Raw genomic sequence first — 22545 nt, 5'->3', positions numbered from 1 at the left:
AATGATTAATGAGGCATTGATGATATCTGAGACGGCCAATCAGACGCGTCGTGCTGTTTGCAGTAAGAAACAGAGCTGAAGTTACGTCGTTAAACAGTTTATTTATCTTTATAACACTGTTTTATCAGTGAAACCCCTTTATTTATATTTACACTGAGCGAGCGGGTCACTCATTCGGGTCGGAAACGTCCAACAACGGCGGCTTTCACAGCAGTTCATGTTCAGGCCACTCCGTGTGTTTTTACTGCGAGCGGCACTTCAGAGGAGTTTCTAGACGAGTTATTATGCAAACGAGGACGAGGCACAAACCTGAAAACATGAACGTGACAGTTCAGGCAGAAATAAATAAATAAATTCAGGATGTTCATGTACAATTCATTTTTGGCTAAACTGTCACTTTAAAAATAAAAAGAATACAGTAATAAAACGATGTTTAACGCTTTTTCTGATAACATCAACACAACAGTATCACACACACACACACACACACACACACAGTATCAAATGACGTATAAAATCCAGTTTTGGACGTGAAAATAAATTTAGAAAAGCCATTCAGGACTGTAACAGAAGCATGTCGGATGACGTGCAGCAGTAGTCGCGTTAGCCGTGTGTTAGCAGACCTAGCCGTCATGCTAATCATGACACACAGACGGCCGGCTCCTTTTCAGTCTCGATCGTAACCGACCCGTAAAGTGCATTTACGTTGAAACGTAAAACAAAAGTTATTCTTGAACAGAAACACAAATTCAGGCACGAGGAGAAGGACACATGCGACGCAGTCAGGGCGTGGTTCCTCCGCCCTCAGGACAGAGCTGAAATACGGACGATGTGGGTACCGTGCACTGTAAACAGCGCAGTATATCGCATATAAACCCATGATGTGCACATGCCGGCTGGAGGAGATTAATGATTAGTAGTAAAGTGAAGCGCACGCCGCAGCACGTCCTGTTCCGGTTCTACTTCTTGAACGGCGTCAGGCGGCCGATGTTGTGCCAGAAGTTTCTGCGCTTGGGTTCGGCGAGCATGATGACCTGCTGGGGCAACGCCGGCGACTTCTGGCGCAACAGCAGGTCGTAATACGGACGAGTCACCACTAAAGACAGAGAGAGAGCAGGGGAAAGGTCATGAGGTCAGAGTTCACACGCTTTCAATCGTTCTGGTCATCACTGGGGAGCAGGCGCGGTTTTAGAGACGCGTGAGGTTTTAATCGGGCTGTGTGAGTAGAAGCAGGAACGGTGATGGATCAGCTTGTCATGAGGTCAAAGTTCATGCATGCGGTCACGCGGAAATCCGCGCCCCATTCCTAGGGATTTATCCGGGAATCTCTCGGGGGACTGTGTTAACCTTTCCACATGTCCCATAATGCAGTGTGAGGGGTTAAAGGGGAACACGGTTAATATCACACACACATACACTCACAGTGTGTGTGTGTGTGTGTGTGAGAGAGAGAGACGGAGGGACAGAAAGACAGACTGGATTCAGACAGACAAACAGAAGGTAGTAATAAATAAACTGTCACTCAGCAGCGTCAATACACTGCTTTTGGAAATTCTGTGTTTTTTTAACAGTGAAGGTTGTCCTGTGAAATCCCACAATGCACTGCGGTTCTATAGGATACATCGAAACGGTAAAGATCAGCTGTTCCTCTATAGTTAGTATAGTTAATACTACACAGTAGTACACTTACACCTGTATCAAGTACATCATATAAGCACAGTGCTTAATGTTCTAGTTAATATTTTATACTTGAGTATGACAGGGTGTAATATAGTACGTTTAATATAGTATAGCTAATCAAATGTAGGGTTAATAAAGTGCTATATAATACAGTAAAGTTACAGTGTAGGGAATATACTGTAATAGTACAGTGTTGGCTATTTCTATATTATTATAAATTAAATATATTATTATAATGGGATTACGGTCTAGATTTGAGTTAATAAATATAGTACAGTTAATGTATTATGAAGAATTCTAATATACTGCAGTAATGTTAAACGTAACGTTCTTTAATCAGTCACTTCAGGATTTCTCGATCGCAGACATTAACGCAAAATCGAGGACACGGCGCAATATTCGGAGGAGCTGCGATTTTCAGATTTTCCGCAGATTCGGGCCGAGACGCGTCACGCGACGTCGTGTGATGTCATCACGACACGCGTTCAGCCGAAGCGCTCTACGATTCACGTGCGTCAAACATGAGTACAGCTAAAAGCTCCCGTTTACCCGCAAGTCTTAAATAAATAAAAAAAATAAATAATAATTTTAGCTTTTTTATCCCAGCAATCACAAAATCCTGTACGGACTGAATATTAGTCAATAAACAAAGTACAGTAAAGTTAGTACACGGTTTTATATATACAAGTAGATTACGTGTTGTATGGGCGGTTATTATAATGTTATTATAATGTTATTATAATGTAATTACAGCGTGTGTTATAGTCATTACAGTTATATACTGGTTATAATTACCCCTAGTCTATCGGAGCAGGTCTCTACTCTGAGAGGAGACCCAGGAAATGGCCCTGCGCAGGACACCAGGGGGCGCTATAACTTCAGGAAGCGGGGAGGAGTAGTAGTCAGGCCCAGGGGATTCTGGGTAATGAAGGCACTTGGAGCTTTTGGAGCGCAGAAGTGGAGCTTTAAGAGACAGCAGGTGGTGTAACGCTAGATCATGACGGAGAGGAGGAGTGTGATGGTGAGAGGAAGAGCACAGAGATCAAACACCTCACTACAGGACCAAAACCTGTCAATACACTAATCTGGTCAAACGTTCTGAGAGAAAAACCAGTGTGAAGAATAAAGGAGAGAGATCAGGCGTGTAGGAGACTGGAGAGAGAATGTGGATTTCTACACGTCACTGAGCGTATTTCAGCCCGAGGACGAGTGTGTGAGGCGTACAGGTGAGGTGTGTGTGTGTGTGTGTGTGTGTGTGTACAGTGCACTGATCACCTTTAGGTTTTCCAGCTGGAGGATTTTTGGACACGTTCTGCATGGCCTGCTTCTTCTGCACGTCTGTGATGGAGAATCCTGTGAAGAGAGAAAATACTTAAACCAACAGGAACTCCTTTCAAGACGAGAACGCGTTCTGATTGGCTGGCTGAGTACAAACAGGATCTTATTCTCGTAAGGATATAACCACAGATGATCTGCTTTCAGTCAGTAAGAACACGGTGTGTTGGACTTGTAGTAGAACTCGAAGCCGGAGTTGCGGAGGCCTCACCCGTGTCCCGGTCGTGTCGGACCTGCTGCCGCTCGTCGGCGAAGGCTCGGAGCCAGCGCTGCTTCAGCTCGGGTTTTTTAGCACACAGGAGATGAATCTCTGCTCCGTCCGGAGAGATCAACTTTAACGCGTTCTTCACCGTCACGTTCAGATCTTTATCTTTTCCGTCTTCTACATCCACCACCTCCATCTGGTCCATGTCCAGACGTCCTTTATAATATAAAATGTCCCTCCGGAGCAGGTCCTGGACATAAAACAGCATTTTAATGCAATAATGTCTTAACATTTAGAGTTAAAGCCACAGATTTGGTATACATTTTCTCTCCACGTGAGTGAAGGAAGCAGTGATTGTGTGTGTGTGTGTGTGTGTGTGTGTGTGTGTGTGTGGGGAACAGAACACCATTTTGACCCAAACTGAAGAGAACGACTTCCTGTACAGACCTTTTTGCAGAAGACCAGCTGATGATCGAACAGGAAGAACATGCGCTGTTGACCTTTGGCCTGAGGCTGAGAGATTTTGGTTAAATCTCCTGAGAAGATCAGATCAGAGCTCCGACTCAGAACGTCCTCACCCTGCAAATAATCCAACACAAGTCCTGTAACGGTGTTCCACACGGGTTCCTCCGCCACATCACACTACAGCGTCACGTCAGTAACGTGGTACTGGGTTTGACGGTTGTTTATTTTACCTCCCAGTCCTCGATGGAGCTCTGCCACTGAGCGATTTTGTCGATGTTCTCCAGGCGTCGTTTCCTCTCGTTGATCAGCCGCGCCACGTTCTTCATTGCGTTCAGCGCTGCTTCTACGTCCTTATAATCTCTGAACATCGACACGGACGACAGATCACTACTGACTACTGACTACTGACACACGTCCTCAGATACACGTCCTCAGATACACGTCCTCAGCACTCAGGACTCCGGTTTATACGCTTTAACACACGGCCCTGAGATCATAACACCTTACACTGATCCTCTGACTCCATCACCGCACTGCTGCAACTATCGGTGATGAAGTTCTACTTCATTAACGATACGTTACCTCTGATTACTTATATACAAGACGTAACAAATAAAATTCAAATGTCATTCAAATGTCATTAAAAGTTCTGATTATTAAAAATAAATGAAAAGGTCATTTTTTTTACATTTATATGTGTAAATGAACAGAACTACAACAGAGGAAATAATAATAATAATCATAATAATAGCATTTTTACATGTACTTAATTTTGTAGAGAACTTTGTAGATGGTAAACGAGGTGCCTTATTTATATTTTTACTTCACAGTAACGATGGAGATGAAGATGAGTTCTCTCTCATAACGTCATCATCACACCTTCACTAACTGTGTTCATTAATCTGAGCTTTATAAAGAGTTTATAACCGTGTACATGCTCTGTGTGTGTGTGTGTGTGTGTGTGTGTGTGTGTGTGTGTGTGTGTACCTGTGCTGAGGGTTGGTGTATTTGAGGAGCTCGGCGAGCTGCAGTGTGTGTGTGTGTGTGTGTGTGTGTGTGTGTGTGTGTGTGTGTGTGTGTGTGTGTGTGTGTACCTGTGCTGAGGGTTGGTGTATTTGAGGAGCTCGGCGAGCTGCAGTGTGTGTGTGTGTGTGTGTGTGTGTGTGTGTGTGTGTGTGTGTGTGTACCTGTGCTGAGGGTTGGTGTATTTGAGGAGCTCGGCGAGCTGCAGTGTGTGTGTGTGTGTGTGTGTGTGTGTGTGTGTGTGTGTGTGTGTGTGTGTGTACCTGTGCTGAGGGTTGGTGTATTTGAGGAGCTCGGCAAGCTGCAGTGTGTGTGTGTGTGTGTGTGTGTGTGTGTGTGTGTGTGTGTGTGTGTGTGTGTGTGTGTGTGTGTGTACCTGTGCTGAGGGTTGGTGTATTTGAGGAGCTCGGCGAGCTGCAGTGGATATTTGCAGATTTTCTGCACAGGTGTGAGCAGGAAGCCGTCGAGCGAGATGTCGATCATCTTCTGCAGCAGACGACAGGCCTCGAAGAAAAACACGTACTTCTTCATCTTCATCAGTCTGGAGAGCTGGACGCAGGCGTTGGGGTGATTGTTACAGTACTCCGAGTAAATCTGAAAATCCGTTTGCTGGGAACAGAAACCACAGAGGAGGAGATGATGAAGATGAAGATGATGGTGTTTTACCTACTGATGTTCTAATTAAAGGTTTCTTACTAGAACACGAGGCTCCGCCCCTTAGTGCACAAACACACTGAATCGGTTCTAACGCCAGGACAGCTTTTATATCATTTATCACTTACACACTTCCTGTTTCCTGTTTTAAATTCCATCAAACTATCTACAATATCAGTCCATTTATCCCTCCGTACACGAGTCCTGATGGAATCTGGAATAATAATAATAATAAGTCCTCGGAATAAGACATTACAGAACAGAAAGACATTCTCCAAGTAGCAGACAGACAGGTGTCTTACGTTCTCTAAGAAACTGACAGAAGAACAGAGACAGACAGGTGTCTTACGTTCTCTAAGAAACTGACATACAGACACAAGGACAGAGACAGACGTCTTCATGTCCTTGAGGAAGCAGACAGACAGATGTCTTACGTTCTCCAGGAAGCAGGAGCCGATCTCGCTCAGGTGTGGTTGCTCTTTGTTGTATTTTTTCTCCAGCGCTTTGAGAAATTTCTTCTGGAAGCGGTAAAGTTCGTCGATGTTGCTGAAGATGGTCCTGAGCTGCTCCTCTGTGAACATGTCGGTCCGCTTACGGCACTGTTTAATGTAGCCCTGACACACAAGGACAAGAACGCCTCCGTGAAAAACAGTACACAACCGTACAACACCAGAAACCGGAGAGACGATACTCCGAGAAGCTCTTCATGAGTTTCTCTTGGTAAAATATAACGACCGGAATTTACACGACGGTTTATTACTTCTTTAAATGAATTAATTGTATAATGATGACAGAAACTGAGGGAATTAAAGGAGCAGTCAGTGATTTTGGTGGATGTACAGCCCCTCCCCCCAGGGTTGCTCCACGCCCCCTAAAACTCATACATGGGGTCCAAAGGCAGAGCCTTATAACTTGACGGGTAGCATGACTGATGGGTGAGTAGACACACCTCTTTTTCCTGATTGGTTGGTTACAGGAGCGCACTGACCTCACAGATGTCCTTCAGGTGTTTGATGTAGTCTCTCTCCGTGCTCATGATCTCGTTAATCACGTTCGCCCTCATCTGCTCTTTACACGGTAACCCGGGCCCACACGACCCGCCCACCCCCGCCCCCCCGCTCTCCACCGCCCCCTGGATTACATCATCCTCCAGGGGCTCATCCTGATTCACACGCAGCTGAAACACACACACACACACACACACACACACACACACTTTAGTGCGTACATCAACTAACAAGAGCCGAGTTTATTCTAGTTAACTAATCACGATTTATCAAAATATATTTTCTCTTTTTTCCATTAAGCGATTTACTGACATTTAAAAAGAAATTTCATATTTGGCAGCTTGACTTTCTGCGTCATCAATAAACAGCTTAAGAAACTTCTCTCAGAGAGAGAGAGGGAGAGAGAGAGAGAGAGAGGGAGAGAGAGAGCGAGAGAGAGAGAGTAAATATAATAAGAAGTAAATATAGTAAGTAAACAAGCGGTAATTACACAATTTAAAAAGTAAATACGTAAATATAATAATTAAATATCATTTTTGGAATGAAGTAAGTAAATAAGATGATACGTGTGAAGTTGGTGTGGGTGATATCGATCTGCTTTTCTTCCTGAACTTTATGGACTTTATGATTTTTTGTGAAGTCTTACCCGGACGAAGCTGGCGGGGAACCATCCCTCGCTCTCCTGCACCCGTCCCCACCACCACTCTTTATTGGTGGCGTCCACCACCTCGATGACGTCTCCGGCCTTGAAGCCGAGCTCCTGGTCGTCCATGGTGACGTGATCCCACAGAGCCTCGGCGCACACACTGCCATCGCTGATCAGCTGCACGGGGAGGAGAGGGAAGATACACACGCAGCGTTGTTTATATTTACACTAATCACCGCGCGCGTTCATCTACACGTTTACACTTAGACTAATCACCGCTCGCATTCACGTTTACACTAATCACCGCTCGCGTTCATCTACACGTTTACACTTACACTAATCACTGCGCGCGTTCACGTTTACACTAATCACTGCGCGCGTTCATCTACACGTTCACGTTTACACTAATCAGCGCTCGCGTTCATCTACACGTTTATATTCACACTAATCACCGCTCACGTTCATCTACACGTTTACACTAATCACCGCTCACGTTCATCTACACGTTTATATTTACATTAATCACCGCTCGCGTTCATCTACACGTTTACACTAATCACCGCTCGCGTTCATCTACACGTTTACACTTACACTAATCACTGCGCGCGTTCATCTACACGTTCACGTTTACACTAATCACCGCTCACGTTCATCTACACGTTTATATTTACATTAATCACCGCTCGCGTTCATCTACACGTTTATATTTACATTAATCACCGCTCGCGTTCATCTACACGTTTACACTAATCACCGCTCACGTTCATCTACACGTTAGCTGAAGATACAATAGATCAGAATGTAATAACAAATCTGCTCCCTCCACACACACACACACACACACACACACACACACACACACACACACACACACACAGCATGCAGGAAGTAAATACTAAACCCTGAACACATCACAATACGCATTACAGCATTTTCTCTCTCTATTCCACTCACACACATCTTTCTCTCTCATACAGACACTCTCTCTCTCGCTCTCTCTCTCTCTCTCTCTCTCTCCCTCTCCCTCTGTCACACTCACTCCATTCTCAGTTTCGTTACCTGCACTGCGCAGCCTGCATTGCGCACTCCCATCCACACAGAGTGAACGAGGGAACGACTTTCCCTCCTTTTCATCACCCTCCTCCCTCTTGCTGGTTCCGTCCCTCTGTTTCGCTCCTCTCTTCCTGTTCCTCGTCCTCACTTTCCTCCACACCCTCCGTTTTCTTCCTCATTATCTCTCAATACCTCAATCCTTCTCTCTTTCCTGTCTTTCTTTTCCAATCCTTCGTCCTCACTTTGTCTTTTGTTTGTGTCTTTCACTGTTATTCTTCTCCAACTTTCCACCTTCCCTTCTTTCCTTTTCCTTTCTTTCTTACACTTCCTCCTCCCTTGTTCTTCCTCTGTCCTTCTCCCTTTATTACTCCACTTCCTCAATTCTTCTGTCCATTCTACCTATCCTCTTTCCTTCCTCACACATCTACACTCTGAATCCTCCTTTTTTCTCCATCCTCTTTGTATTCTCCTCCCTTTCTCTCTCTCGTTTTCCTCTCGTCCTCCAATAAATTCTATCCTTTTGTTGTTGTTTTTTTCTTCCTCTCTTTCTCTCTCTCCCTTCCCTTACTTTCACTTCTTCCCCTCCTGCTTTCCTTCTTCTGCCTGTTCCTCCTACTTTTCTTCTTCCTTTCCTCCTCCTCCTCGTTGTGCTTGCCTTCCTCTTTTCTTCATCTCCCTCACTCCTCTATTGGAACGCCAGCACGAACATCAGCACCACGTTGATGATGATGAGGAGCATCATGATGAAGAACACCACCACTCTCTGTGCCTCGGGACTCAGATTGCAGCGTAAAAAAAAGTCTGAGACGCTCTGACGCCGAGCCATGATGTCACACGCGCGCACACACACACACTCACACACACAGGAGAGGTGCACTCGGACCCGGAAACACTCGATCCGGAGCGTTAGCGTGTGAGGACAATTTGAAAGGAGATGGGATGAAGAGAGAGAGAGAGAGAGAGAGAGATTCTACGTCTACACTTCCTTGTTCTCTCTCTCTTCTTCGCTTCCTATCCTGCCCTCTTCCTTGTTCTTTCTCTTCGTCCTCCTCTGGTGCTCGTCTCTCGTTCTTTCCCCCTCGCTCCTCTCCTCCGCTGCCACAGAGCTGCTCACACTCTCCTCTCTCTAAATCCCTCCGAGCTGCTTAGCAACGCTTCTGCACTGAGCGACAAAAATTCATCTATCTATCCATCCATCCATCCATCCATCCATCCATCCATCTCCCTGAATAGCTTCTATTTCTTTTCTTCCTTTTTTTCCTGTTTTATCTCTCTCAGCCAATCAGACAGCAAGGCTGCGAGGCGTATCCTAGAAACCAGAGTAATGGAGGTCAGTCTTAGCGGAGGGAGGGAGATGGAGCTTGCACTCTCTCTCTCTCACACACACACACACACACACACACACACACACACACACACACACACACACACAGCTGCAGCCCTGCCACATCCGGAGTCTCTCATTGATTGCTTCAGCTGTCCATCTTCTGTAACTCCGCCCACATCACGTATCAGCACATGTTCATGCAATGAATGTTAAAGATGACTGAAGGATTGTTACAGGATTAAAGGACTCGGATTTATTCACCTCATGCGTCTGTCTCTCTCTCGCTGCGTCTGTCTCTCTCTCGCTGCGTCTGTCTTTCTGTCTCTTTGTCTTTCTCTCATTCTGTTTATTTTATCTCTCCATCTCTGTCTGTCTCTATCTATTTTTCTCACTTTCTGTAATTACTTTACTCTCTCTATCAGTCTTTTACTTTTTGTTTCTGTCTCTCCGCAGGTCTTTCTCTCTATTATCATCATCATCATCATCATCATCATCATTAATTCTACCTTTGTTTTTTCTCTCCTTTTCACAGAAGCAGCAAAACACATCTCTCTCTCTCCTTTTCTCTCTTTCTCTCACACACACTCCGTTGTGAATGAAATCTAATTTACACTCTGATGATGTCAGCAGAATCATAATTAACTTTTATTGCACACACACCAAACTGCTCTCCGCCAATAAGTCTACCAGTGTGGGCGGAGTGTATGATAGTGGGTGGAGTATATGATAGTGGGCGGGGTGTATTATAGTGGGCGGGGTAAATGATAGTGGGCGGAGCTTGTTACCTCGTTAATGGCGAGTTGTTCTCCTCCTCCTAAGCGATTGGCAGAAATGTGGAAGTCGTTGTACAGCTCGTCTTCACTGCCCACCTCATCACCCAGACCCGATTTATCCTGAGGTCCATCAGTGATCACCAACGCTACAGAAAACACACACACACGCACACACACACACACACCCCAGTCATTCTAATATAAAACTAGTTATATCCGTCTGTCTCTGCATGAGCAGACCTTTACACCTCCGTCCTGTTTTTGCTCTCTCCTCAGTTTCACATCTCTAAAATAAAGGTTTTTTTGTGTGATCAGTGTTGCAGAAGGAAAAAACAAAACACATTCTACATTATTCACTTTTTTTTAATTTATTGATTAGATAAGAGACAACGTTATGTTCACGTGTCAAACTTCACGCAGCAGAAAAAAGCTTAAACGTTTTCACGCCGCCTCAGAGGCTAAAGACAAATACTGAAAGCAGAAGCGGCGGCGTCTACGCTTCCTGTCATGCTTCTCACACTTTACACCCCGACCACACGTCTGCTTCAGTTCCACTTAAAGCCCGATTTACAGGCAGGAGTTTCCCCAACAATAAATCTGTTTATTCACAGAGAGACAATGAAACGACATCTGTGCAGAATAGCACGTCCACACTGGGTCTCTTCACCCCGAGACACCAGGCTAATGAAGCGAACACGTGACACGACCGTACAGCCTCCAGTTTAGCATCCCGCGCTCCCGCACTACTGTAACTGTATCTGAAACACAACAAACACGAGGTCCTCGTTATTCTGCTCCAACCGCTCATCAATCTCTTCAAAAGAAAACATTTAAAACTCTATCGTTTTTAATTCGCCATTTCACTGAAAGTACTTCCTCCATTTCGCTCTTTAGTTTTATTTTTATGAAATTACTTTCAAATTCTTTCATATCTTTTCATTCCATGTGATACGATATTTGTCCTTATGTTTATTTCTTAAAGAAAATTTCACTTCATTGTTTATTTTATCTGCACGTTCTGTTTGATCAGGTTTTACTCCACGGCCGCGCAGCACTCTGAGCTACTACGTGTATGAAAAGTGCATTATAAACAAAGTTTATTATTATAATTGTAATGTACAAGCTCCGCCTCCAGACTTTAGGCCACACCTCTACCCGTGCCGCTGTTCTGAGGAAGAAAATGCGAGTGTTTTTCTCTCTGATGTCATTTTGTCTGTGTTTATAGCTACAGTGCCTTGCAAAAGTATTCACCCCCCTTGGCATTTTTACCTGTTTTGTTGCTTTACAACCTGGAATTAAAATGGATTTTGGGGGTTTTGTATCATTTGATTTACACAACATGACTACCGCTTTGAAGATGCAAAATATTTTTTATTGTGAAACAAACAAGAAATAAGACAACTTGAGTGTGCATAACTATTCATCCCCCCCAAAGTCAATATTTTATAGAGCCACCTTTTGCAGCAATTACAGGAGCAAGTCTCTCGGGGTACGTCTCTATAAGCTTGGCACGGCTAGCCACTGGGATTTTTGCCAAATCTTCAAGGCAAAACTGCTCCAGGTCCTTCCAGTTGGAGGGGTTCCACTGGTGTACAGCAGTCTTTAAGTCATACCACAGATTCTCAGTTGGATTGAGGTCTGGGTTTTGAATAGGCCCGTCCAAGATGTTTAAATGTTTCCCCTTAAACCAGTCGAGCGTTGCTTTAGCAGTACGCTTAGGGTCCTTGTCCTGCTGGAAAGTGAACCTCCGCTCCAGTCTCAAATCTCTGGAAGACTGAAACAGGTTCCCCTCAAGAATTTTTACTTTATTTAGGGCCATCCATCTTTCCTTCAATTCTGACCAGTTTCCCAGTTCCTGCCGATGAAAACCATCCCCACAGCATGACGTTTCCACCACCATGCTTCACTGTGGGGATGGTGTTCTCGGGCGATGACAGGTATCGGGTTTGTGCCAGACATAGCGTTTTCCTTAACATGTGACCAGCATAGATTCTTCCATATGTTTGGGGAGTCTCCAACATGCCTTTTGGTGAACAGCAAACGTGTTTGCTTATTTTTTTCTTTAAGCAATGGCTTTTTCCTGGCCACTCGTCTGTAAAGCCCAGCTCTGTGGAGCGTACAGCTTAAAGTGGTCCCATGGACAGATACTCCAATCTCCGCTGTGGAGCTTTGCAGCTCCTTCAGGGTTATCTTTGGTCTCTTTGTTGCCTCTCTGATTAATGCCGTCCTTGCCTGGTCCGTGAGTTTTGGTGGGCGGTCCTCTCTTGGCAGGTTTGTTGTGGTGCCATATTTTTTCTGTTTTTAATAAAGGATTTAATGGTGCTCAGTGAGATGTTCAAAGTTTCATATTTTTTTTTTTATAACCAAACCCTGATCTGTACTTCTCCACAACTTTGTCCCTGACCTGTTTGGGGAGCTCCTTGGTCTTCATGGTACCACTTGCTCAATGGTGTTGCAGACTCTGGGGCCTTTCAGAACAGCTGTATATATACACAGACACTTAGACACACAGGTGGACTTTACTGAACGAATTATGTGACTTCTGAAGGTAATTGGTTGCTCCAGATCTTATTTAGGGGCTTCATAGCAAAGGGGGTGAATACATATGCACGCACCGCTTTTCTGTTTTCAATTTTTTAAAACAAGTTTTTTTTTCATTTGACTTCACCAATTTGGACAGTCAGTTTGAGACGGTGAACACTTCCACAAAGCCGACTGAGGAGATGTTTCTGTGGGAGGAGTTACACACACACACACACACACACACACACACACATTTAGTGCTTCATGCTAGCCTGGAGGTTATAATTATCTGTTATCTGTTCGCCGCAGAGCAAACACTGAGGTAAAGAGGGGAACTGAGGACACTGAGCTGAACAGCGGTGCTGGCGTCTCAGACGATGTTCCCGATGCCACTTCTCTCAGCTCACACTTTCACTCTTAGTTATTTTTAGTAAAGACAGACAGAAATGAGGAAAACAAAACCCAGACGTAGTTCACGAAGACAGCAAACAACCGCCTGAGACGTCGCTGGTTTGTCTGTCACCATGACAACCTGAGTCAGAGTTAACAGGATTGGTCACGTCCCAATTTGGCACCTAGTGTAACGTCTCATCACCTTGTTTACATAAATTAGCAGAGAACATGTGCTAACAGGCCGAGGCGCTAATGAGGAGTTCATCAGTCTTACAGACTAAAGCAGAATCGTCTCTGTTTGTCTGTCTGTCTGTCTGTCTGTCAAGAACACCGTTTTACTGTTTAGATTAACAATCATTTGTGTCCTTTAAGTGAAAAACGGTACATTTTGCTAACGAGCATTCGATGAATTAGCATATGGAATTTGTCAGGTAGCAATGTTCACTACAAAAGCTAAACCTATTTAAAAAGCTGAGCTGAGATGGTGATGGTGATGAGGGATGAAGCGGAGCCATGTGTTGCGTGCCTGTAGATAAAACTGAGATGATATTTCAGTACAATATTGTGATAATATATTGTTAAACGCGGATACACACTGAACATATATAAAAATGCGAGTGGTATGTAAAGGGCAGCAGTGCAGAACTCGCTCTGAGAACATCCTTCCTGCATCTCGCTTCATTAGCTGGCACCGAAACATAAAAGCCATTAGTCGTGTTGTTCCAGTGGAAAAACGCTGGGATGTGCTGCGTGTTTACATTTTATACACACAGAAATATCCCTCTGTAGCAGCACCACATTTTACTACCATAAAAAACACCATCGTAACTTCATAACATCGTAAACACTAACGTCGTAACACCGTAACTTCATAACATCGTAACTTCATAACATCGTAACACCGTAACTTCATAACATCGTAACACTGTTACATCGTAACTTCATAACATCGTTAACACTAACGTCGTAACACCGTAACTTCATAACATCGTAAACACTAACGTCGTAACACCGTAACTTCATAACATCGTAACTTCATAACATCGTAACACCGTAACTTCATAACATCGTAAACACTAACGTCGTAACACCGTAACTTCATAACATCGTAAACACTAACGTCGTAACACCGTAACTTCATAACACCGTAACTTCATAACATCGTAACTTCATAACATCGTAACACCGTAACTTCATAACATCGTTAACACTAACATCGTAACTTCATAACATCGTAACACTGTTACATCGTAACTTCATAACATCGTAACACTAACGTCATAACACCATAACTTCATAACATCGTTAACACTAACATCGTAACACCGTAACTTCATAACATCGTAACACTAACGTCATAACACCGTATCATCATAACGTCGTAACACTAACAAGTTATTACACTGTAACTTTGTAACAATGTTCACTCCACAATCACACAGATCATGACCAAATTAATTCGAGGACTTTTTTAAAAAACATTTTAAAAACACTGTTGCTGAATAATAAAGAATTAAAACACAGATGTAATCTATTTATAATACTTACAAAATATCTTTTTCAAAAAAGGCTTAATATTTTGATTCAGTTATTTTATTATACATTTTATTTAATCCTGTCTTTTCCTCTGTGGTTTTGTCATTTAATGCTTTTTTATTGTTTAATTTTTAATAATAAAAAAAGAGACATGTTTATAAATCTGAACAGTTCGGTAGCGGACGTGATCAGACGTTATTAAATAAAGAATTCCTAACAGATGTATCGAATTCTTTCATTGTATTTGTATTTTATTGTTGTTTGAATTTATTTGATTTACTGTAGAGAACTTCAGCTGACAACCAAGTGTCTTTAATGTGCTAGAAAAGAAATGTGACCTGATTACTCAATAATTCTGTAACATTTTAACCAGCTCTGTTTTATTCTCTTCTGCAGCAAGTTCTTTTTTCTGTAAAACACACTGAGCTTCATTATGTTTTATATATTATTTATTACAATTTATTATAATTTGATTCTCTATATTCTACAGAGACAGTGTCCTGTTCAGCCTGTATAAAGGCGAGCGAAAGAAAACAGAGCAGAGCTACACAACTTCACACTCGAGCACACAATGAACAAAAGAGAGAGAAAAAAGTTAAATAACAAGAGAGAGGGAGAGAGAGAGCGACAGAGAGAGAGACAGAGAGAGAGAGAGAGAGACGGAAAGAGAGAGAGACAGAAAGAGAGAGAGAGCGAAAGAGAGAGAGAGAGAGCGCGAAAGAGAGAGAGAGAGACAAAGAGAGAGAGAGAGAGAGAGAGAGCGTGAAAGAGAGAGAGCGAAAGAGAGAGAGCGAAAGAGAAAGAGCGAAAGAGAAAGAGAGAGAGAGAGCGAAAGAGAAAGAGAGAGAGAGAGAGAGAGAGCGAAAGAGAAAGAGAGAGAGAGAGAGAGAGAGAGCGAGAGAGAGAGAGAGCGAGAGAGAGAGCGAGAGAGAGAATATGTCACAGAAAAGCTGGACTCTGAGATAATCTAGTGCACTACTCATCCTGTAGGGTACGAGATGGGATTGATGTTAGAGTGCACTAAATATTTAACAAGGAATTGTTCCAGATTCATCTCACGACTTCCTGTAGTGTAACTTTGTTTCTAACATTGTAATTTCGTGACATTAGAATTTTTGAAACATTAACATTGTAATTGTGTACATTTCTAACACTAACCTTTTAGCAGTAGAAATTTTTTTTACATTATATAATATTTTTCACTTTATCATTTTTTAAAAACATTTTAACATTATAATATTTGTAACAGTCTTTTGACTTAATTTTTTTAACACTGCACTTTATATTTTTTACATTTTAATTTGATACATTTTTAACATTAGTAACTTTTAAGAACATTTTCACTTCATAATTTGAAAAACTTTTTAGCATTGCTGAATCTTTACGGTTATAATTTTGCAACATAGTGCACCGTAGTGCTTCATGTTTATAGAAAGAGGGAAATAAAGAGACTCAAAGCTGAGACACAAACTGAAACTGATTTTCAGAAAACGAGTAACTGTACGTTTCCGCTGTAAAACTGCAGCAAACAACAGAACAATTATTTATTGATTGATTTTTAACAGAGGTGATTTTCAGGTCTTTTTTTTTTTTTTTTTAGCTGAGAGCAACAAGGTGATGTTCCTTCCATCTCTTATTTCCATTCCCACACACACACACACACACACACACACACACACACCAATTTGCTCCATTTCCAATAAACCCCGGCTATTCTACAGTATTTAAAGACACTGTCCACCTGTCACGCTATAAAACCCAGAGAGACGGTCTCAGGGAGACAGACAGAACATCACTAGGTAGTGCGCACTACAGCAGCGTTGAAGAGACAGAAGGACGCTTACCGTTGGTGGAGTGTAGACTTTCTAGGCTCCAGTAATGAGACATGACCCCTCGTATCGCTTTCACCCCCCTAATGACTCCCAAATCTGCTGCTGTGTCTGCATTCGGCCACACACACACACACACACACACACACACACACACAGTCGAGGAAGAAGAGGAGGGCGGCTGCTCTTCAAGCTGGTACAGACTCCAGACAAATGTGTGTGTGTGTGCGTGTGTGTGTGTGTGCGCGTATGTGAGAGAGCGAATCACAACCTCCACTGGTAAATTTCAAGCGTCAGAAACACTCACGATGTCGCCTGCATCCTTCCTACACTCGCTCACAGACTAAAACACACATGATCCAGCCTCTCCCTCTCTCTCTGGCTCTCTCTGGCTCTCACACACACACACACTCGCGCACACACACACACTCACAGCATCAACAGGGAGCCACTGAGGAGACGCTGACACACGATTTACACAAGCTTAAGTTCAAGCTCGACTTGCCAACCCTGAATATTAATATACAATACTGAATAACAGAGGATACGCACACCTTTATTAAAATAAAAGAAGACATTTTTAACGATTAGAAACGGAACTGGCTGGCGATGATAAAAGACCGTCTTCATCCGTCCATCACAGTCCCCCCCGTACTGACCCCCTTCAGTGCTGTTAGTTAAACCGAGTAGAGAATTCAACCCGCACGTCCGAGTGCACTTATTTATCCACTACAGGTTCATCCCTGAACACGTCTAGTGCACGTCTAAGCGTGTAGAAGACCGTCACACGTGCACACGTGCCTGGAGAAAAAAGCCGTTTCTGTAAGCAGTGTACAAGTCAACAATTCATACATCACCTACTGCACTTGTACAGGAATGACAAAGAGCTTCCTGATGAACGTCTCCACTACGCAGGGTTCAGAACCCACGTCCTACAGGGCTGAAGAGGTTCTGCAACGCCTCACTGAACACCTCGCGCACTAGCGCAGGGTGAATCCCGTCGTCTGCTCATTTATCACAGCGCAAGAAGCTCACACGGGTTTTAATGGAGCCAATTAACGATTAACGAGTAAACTATTCCAATTAAGATTAAATCAAATGTAACGCTATAAAACTGACACTAACTCCAAAAATAAACACCATAAACCTGTAAACAGATCAAATATCATCATTTTATTCCTCTTTATAATAAGATTGTAACATTATAATTCATTTAAATTCATTTACTTACTCAAGCTGCATACTGTACATCACAAAATTATGACTTTTACATCCTATATATATATATAAATATATATATATAAATAAAACAGACAGACAGATGGATAAATAAGACAGGCAGAAGAACAGAGTCGTGTACAGCGGTGCTTGAAAGTTTGTTTGAAAGAATTTTCGACATTTCTGCATAAATATGATCTAAAACATCATCAGATTTTCACACGAGTCCTGAAAGTAGATAAAGAACCCAATTAAACAAAAATATTATACCTGTTCATTTATTTATTGAGGGAAGTGATCCAGTATCACATATCTGTGAGGGGTAAAAGTATGTGCACCTCTAGGATTATCAGTTAATGTGAAGGTGAGATGAGAGTCAGGTGTTTTCAGTCAGGGGGATGATGATCAGGTGCGAGTGAGTGAGTGAGTGAGTGAGTGAGCGTCCTGTTTTATTTAAAGAACAGGGATCTATCAGAGTCTGATCTTCACTACACGTGTCTGTGGAAGTGGATCACGGCACGAACGAAGGAGATTTCTGAGGACTTCAGAAAAAGAGTTGTTGAAGCTCATCAGGATGGAAAAGGTCACAGAACCATCTGTAAAGAGTTTGGACTCCACCCATCCACAGTCAGACAGGTCGTGTAGAAACGGAGGAAATTCAACAGCATCGTTCCCCTCCACAGGAGTGGAGACCAACAAAGATCTCTCCAAGAGCGAGACGTGGAATAGTCCACCAGGTCACAGAGGAACCCAGGGGAACTTCTCTCACACTGGCTAATGTTAACGTTCATGAGTCCACCATCAGGAGAACACTGAACAACGATGGAGTGCATGGCAGGGCTGCGAGGAGAAAACCACCGCTCTCCAAAAAGAACACTTCTGCACATCTGCAGTTTGATAAAGATCACGTGGACGAGTCAGAAGACTAATGGAAAAATATTCTGTGGATGGATGAATAGACCAAAACAGAACTTTTTGGTTTAAATGAGAAGCATTGTGTTTGAAGAAAGGTGCACATACTTTTACTCCGCACAGATCTGTAATATCGGATCATTTTCCTCAATAAATAAATGAACAAGTATAATATTTTCATCTCATTTGTTTACTCGGGTTCTCTTTATCATCTTTTAGGACTTGTGTGAAAATCTGATGTTTTACGTCATTTATGCAGAAATTTCTTAAACTCTAAAGGGTTCACAAACTTTCAAGCACCACTGTAGCTATCAGACATTACTTTAAAAGGTTTATTTACTTGTGTTCAACATTCAGGAGGAAACCATGAAGCTAATTATCTCTTATTATTATTATAATAATTATTACTAAACCTGACCTGATCCTCTTAACATGAGCGTGTCTCTTTAAATAATCGGCATTTTTAAATGACATGATTTTTTTATTTAGATTACTAAACAGCAGTCATTTTTTTAAATGTAATATTTAGTTTCTCTGAGCGGAGCTTTAAAAGGCCTAAAAATCCTCTGTTCATTTAATAATGATTATTTTTCAAGTTTATTTGAGAACCTGAGCCAAGAGCATCAGAAAAAAACACTAAAAATCATTTATAAATTAGTTTAAAAACAGGTGACTGACCAAAACTGAGCAAAAACACGAAAGAAGAGAAGAATAAAAAAGTAAAACATGACATTATGACACTGCTGAGACGTGAGACAAGGGACGTCTGAGAGTTCACGTGAGCGTAGAAAGAAACTCGTCACGTAATGATGATGTCACAGCGTTTTTCGTGTTTTCTCTCTCTGTGATTTCCCCAACAGCAGCTGCTGGATAAACACTGTACCATCCCACAGTTTAAAGAATGTTTACTCACCGAGAGCGGCCGGCTGCGCGAGTGTGTGCTCTGAAGGTCGAACGAGACACGACTCTGCAGACAGAAACATGAGCGTGTCACTTCCTTTCACTTCAGTAATTACTCTCTCTTTCACTCTTCCACACACACTCGGAGTCACAGAGAACAGGTAAGAGACGAGTGTGACGTGTGTTCTCTGTGTGTTAGCCATGCGCTAGCCGTGTGTTAGCCGTGCGCTAGCCGTGCGTTAGCCGTGTGCTAGCCGTGTGCTAGCCATGCGCTAGCTGTGTGTTAGCTGTGCGTTAACCGTGCGCTAGCCGTGTGTTAGCCGTGCGCTAGCCGTGTGTTAGCCGTGCGCTAGCTGTGTGTTAGCCAGGTGCTAGCACAGTGATGTGAAAGGATCAGCTCATTGTGCTGCATTCATAAAGGTCACGGTGTGGGACAGAAATGTTACACAGCAATAATGGACTTCTTGTTTCTTCTCAAAGGAGCCTGTATTTCATCCAATATTCACTAACATACACACACACACACACACACACACACACACACACACACACGCGCCTACAGAAGTGTTTATACATGGACAGAATGACAGGCCTAGATCAACAGAGAGGAAGACAGATAGAGAGAGACACTGACTCAAGACAGATAGACAGAGCAACAGATATACAGTTAGACACAGACTGTTAAAGACAGCCAAAATAAACAGACAGACAGTTATACAGACAGACAGACAGATAGTAAGATAGAGAGACAGACAGGCAGATAAACAGACAGAAATTTAGACACAGAGAGAGAGAGAGAGAAACAGACCGAATACTTGGAAAAACACATTACACGTGCACGCGCGCACACACACACACACACACACACCAGTGTTAAAGTTTGTTTAAAGTCATCGTCGCCCCCTACAGGACAATCAGTGTGACACAGTTGATACTAATTATGTTTTATTCTGATTATATAGAAACATCGCATCACTAATATCTCCAAAATAAATAAATAAAAAGAAATAAAAATCAGATTACAGAAATAAACAATAACAAATTCTTGATTTATATCTAAAAAAAACACCACGACTTTATTTTCATGAATGTCCCAGACTACAGGAGCGTACTGCTGAGACATCAGAGCTTTAATAACAGTGAAGTGTGAAGTGTCAGCACAACGCCTCGGGAACCCCACAGTCTAATATTTAAGTGCAAACTGAACGTATCGCTCACTCGGTCCTCACCTGAGAATGAAACTGGGCGTGGCCAGTGGAGACAGTCCAGTCCGATCGGAGTGCTCTGAGAGAAGAAGTGGTCTTTAAGAGAGGTGGAGGACAATTGCTGTGGAGAAGTGAAGGACAGTCTCATCCGCACCTGGGGACGAAAAAAACACAACCGACAGCTATGTCTGAATAATTATAACACGTAGCGTCTGATTTATAACATAAGATCATCGTTAAATGGTGAAGAGAGTAATACACTGAACTCTCTCTCTCTCTCTCTCTCTCTCTCTCTCGCTCTCTCTCTCTCCCTCTCTCTCTCTCGCTCTGCCTGTTACACTGGTCTAAACTACACAAAACTAAACTGCAAGGAATAAAAGTGCAGTTCATTAATTATCCAAAAAATATCTTGGGTCAAGTTTGATGGAAATCCAAGAAAATCCTATAAAGCAGCCGCCACACATCCAGAGGAAGAACCAGGAAGAAGAAACAGGAAGTCGAAGGTTTCCCACGACGACGAGAATCATGAAACCAAAAGCAAGATTTTAACAAATAAAACTACAAAGAACTTCAGTACGTAGAGAGAAAGACGTATGGAGGAACAGACAGACAGATAAACAGGCTGTCAGACAGACAGACAGTTAGATAGACAGACCGTTAGATAGACAGACAGGTAGATAGACAGAAAAACAAAGAATGACAGACAGATGGACAAACAAATTAATAGAAGCCTGTATCTACAGACACAGTTGAACAGACAGGCGGACAGATAGACAGGTGGTATCTGGTAAGAGACAGATAGCTATGCAGACAGACAGACAGACAGGCAGACAGACATAACACAGACACACCTATAGACACAGACAGATAAATAGACAGGTGGACAAAAGGAAAGAGACGGTCCGTTAGGTAGGCAGACCGACATCAGACAGATTGATACACAGACAGATAGACAGACAGATCCTAGCCACTACAAGTCAAGTGAGAGAGTGCCCAAGAGGAAGTGAAACAGGAAGTAGGAGAGCAGACACAGGAAAGTTGTCCAAGTTCCAGGAAACAGTTTCCCTCCCTTCTTACTTTCTGCTGCTCTTCAGATGTGGTGCTCAGCGTCCCGAGGCTCCTCTGCAGCATCACCTTCGTCTTCTGCACTTCCTGGAACTCCCCGAGCAGCTCATCTGAGCACGATCTCTTCTGCGCCTTAGCCGTCCAATTATCTGTGACGTTCCTCTCCTGAATCGCACCGGCCGCCGTTTCTCCGATTTCCCGCAGAGGTAAAGTCCAGCTGCAGAGGTCAGAGACAGGTCTGGGTCGGACCACACGCCGATCGCGTCTTCTGACACGGAGCACGGATGAAGATGACTGGAGAGATGATGTACCACCATCCTGTGCAGGTTTTCGCGTGGACAAGCAAAAAAAATGTTGTTATTGAACAGAGAAAAAGGTGTGTAATGGTTGATACGGTGATGTTTTCTTTAAGGAAACGTTTGTGTGATGTTTACGGAAGGAGTCTCCAGTGTCAGAGGTAAACCTGTAACTAAGTTTTCCAACATCTTCAGGACAGAGGAGTTTGTGCTTTGTGGTTTCTCGGTCACATGACCAGCTGCCATTTTATTTGGCTTTTTAACTTCATGAGAGAGAGAAAAAGACTTGCGTTATAGCTGTTAGAACGTAAGTGAGAGCAGGAACTAACCTCGCGAGCTTCACGATCGTTACTAAACATTAAATGTGATTAAAAGTAGATATAAAGTAGAAGGTGTCACTGCTGTTGTATAAGGGGAATAAAACACTTGGAGACGTGTTGCTTTAGGGAAAAATAAAACAGCTTTGAGGCGGTAACAGTAACTCCGCTTCATCACACCAC

The 22545-nt window shown here is 42.9% G+C and overlaps 1 protein-coding gene across 2 annotated transcripts in view; it reads right to left on the bottom strand.

The window, feature by feature from the left end:
• Nucleotides 1–81: 81 nt before the first annotated feature.
• LOC128623925 (rho guanine nucleotide exchange factor 4-like) overlaps nucleotides 82–22545 on the bottom strand; it is a 26247-nt gene continuing 3783 nt past the window's right edge. Inside the window, exons 2-14 of one of the 2 annotated variants that reach the window (XM_053651112.1) lie at nucleotides 21762–22067; nucleotides 20709–20838; nucleotides 19493–19546; nucleotides 10181–10314; nucleotides 7016–7192; nucleotides 6351–6539; nucleotides 5797–5976; nucleotides 5085–5317; nucleotides 3916–4045; nucleotides 3668–3799; nucleotides 3227–3470; nucleotides 2956–3033; nucleotides 82–1096 (exon numbers count right to left, since the gene is read on the bottom strand). In XM_053651112.1, coding sequence (XP_053507087.1) covers nucleotides 960–1096; nucleotides 2956–3033; nucleotides 3227–3470; nucleotides 3668–3799; nucleotides 3916–4045; nucleotides 5085–5317; nucleotides 5797–5976; nucleotides 6351–6539; nucleotides 7016–7192; nucleotides 10181–10314; nucleotides 19493–19546; nucleotides 20709–20838; nucleotides 21762–22067 — 2124 coding nt within the window. In that variant the 3' untranslated portion in view covers nucleotides 82–959. Of the gene's footprint in view, nucleotides 1097–2955; nucleotides 3034–3226; nucleotides 3471–3667; nucleotides 3800–3915; nucleotides 4046–5084; nucleotides 5318–5796; nucleotides 5977–6350; nucleotides 6540–7015; nucleotides 7193–10180; nucleotides 10315–16464; nucleotides 16735–19492; nucleotides 19547–20708; nucleotides 20839–21761; nucleotides 22068–22545 lie in introns of those variants that run through there. The other variant, XM_053651113.1, reaches the window with a different exon arrangement.

This window comes from Ictalurus furcatus, chromosome 20 (assembly GCF_023375685.1).
Source record: "Ictalurus furcatus strain D&B chromosome 20, Billie_1.0, whole genome shotgun sequence".
Classification (NCBI taxonomy): domain Eukaryota; kingdom Metazoa; phylum Chordata; class Actinopteri; order Siluriformes; family Ictaluridae; genus Ictalurus; species Ictalurus furcatus.
This window is presented reverse-complemented; position numbering and strand designations above follow the sequence as displayed.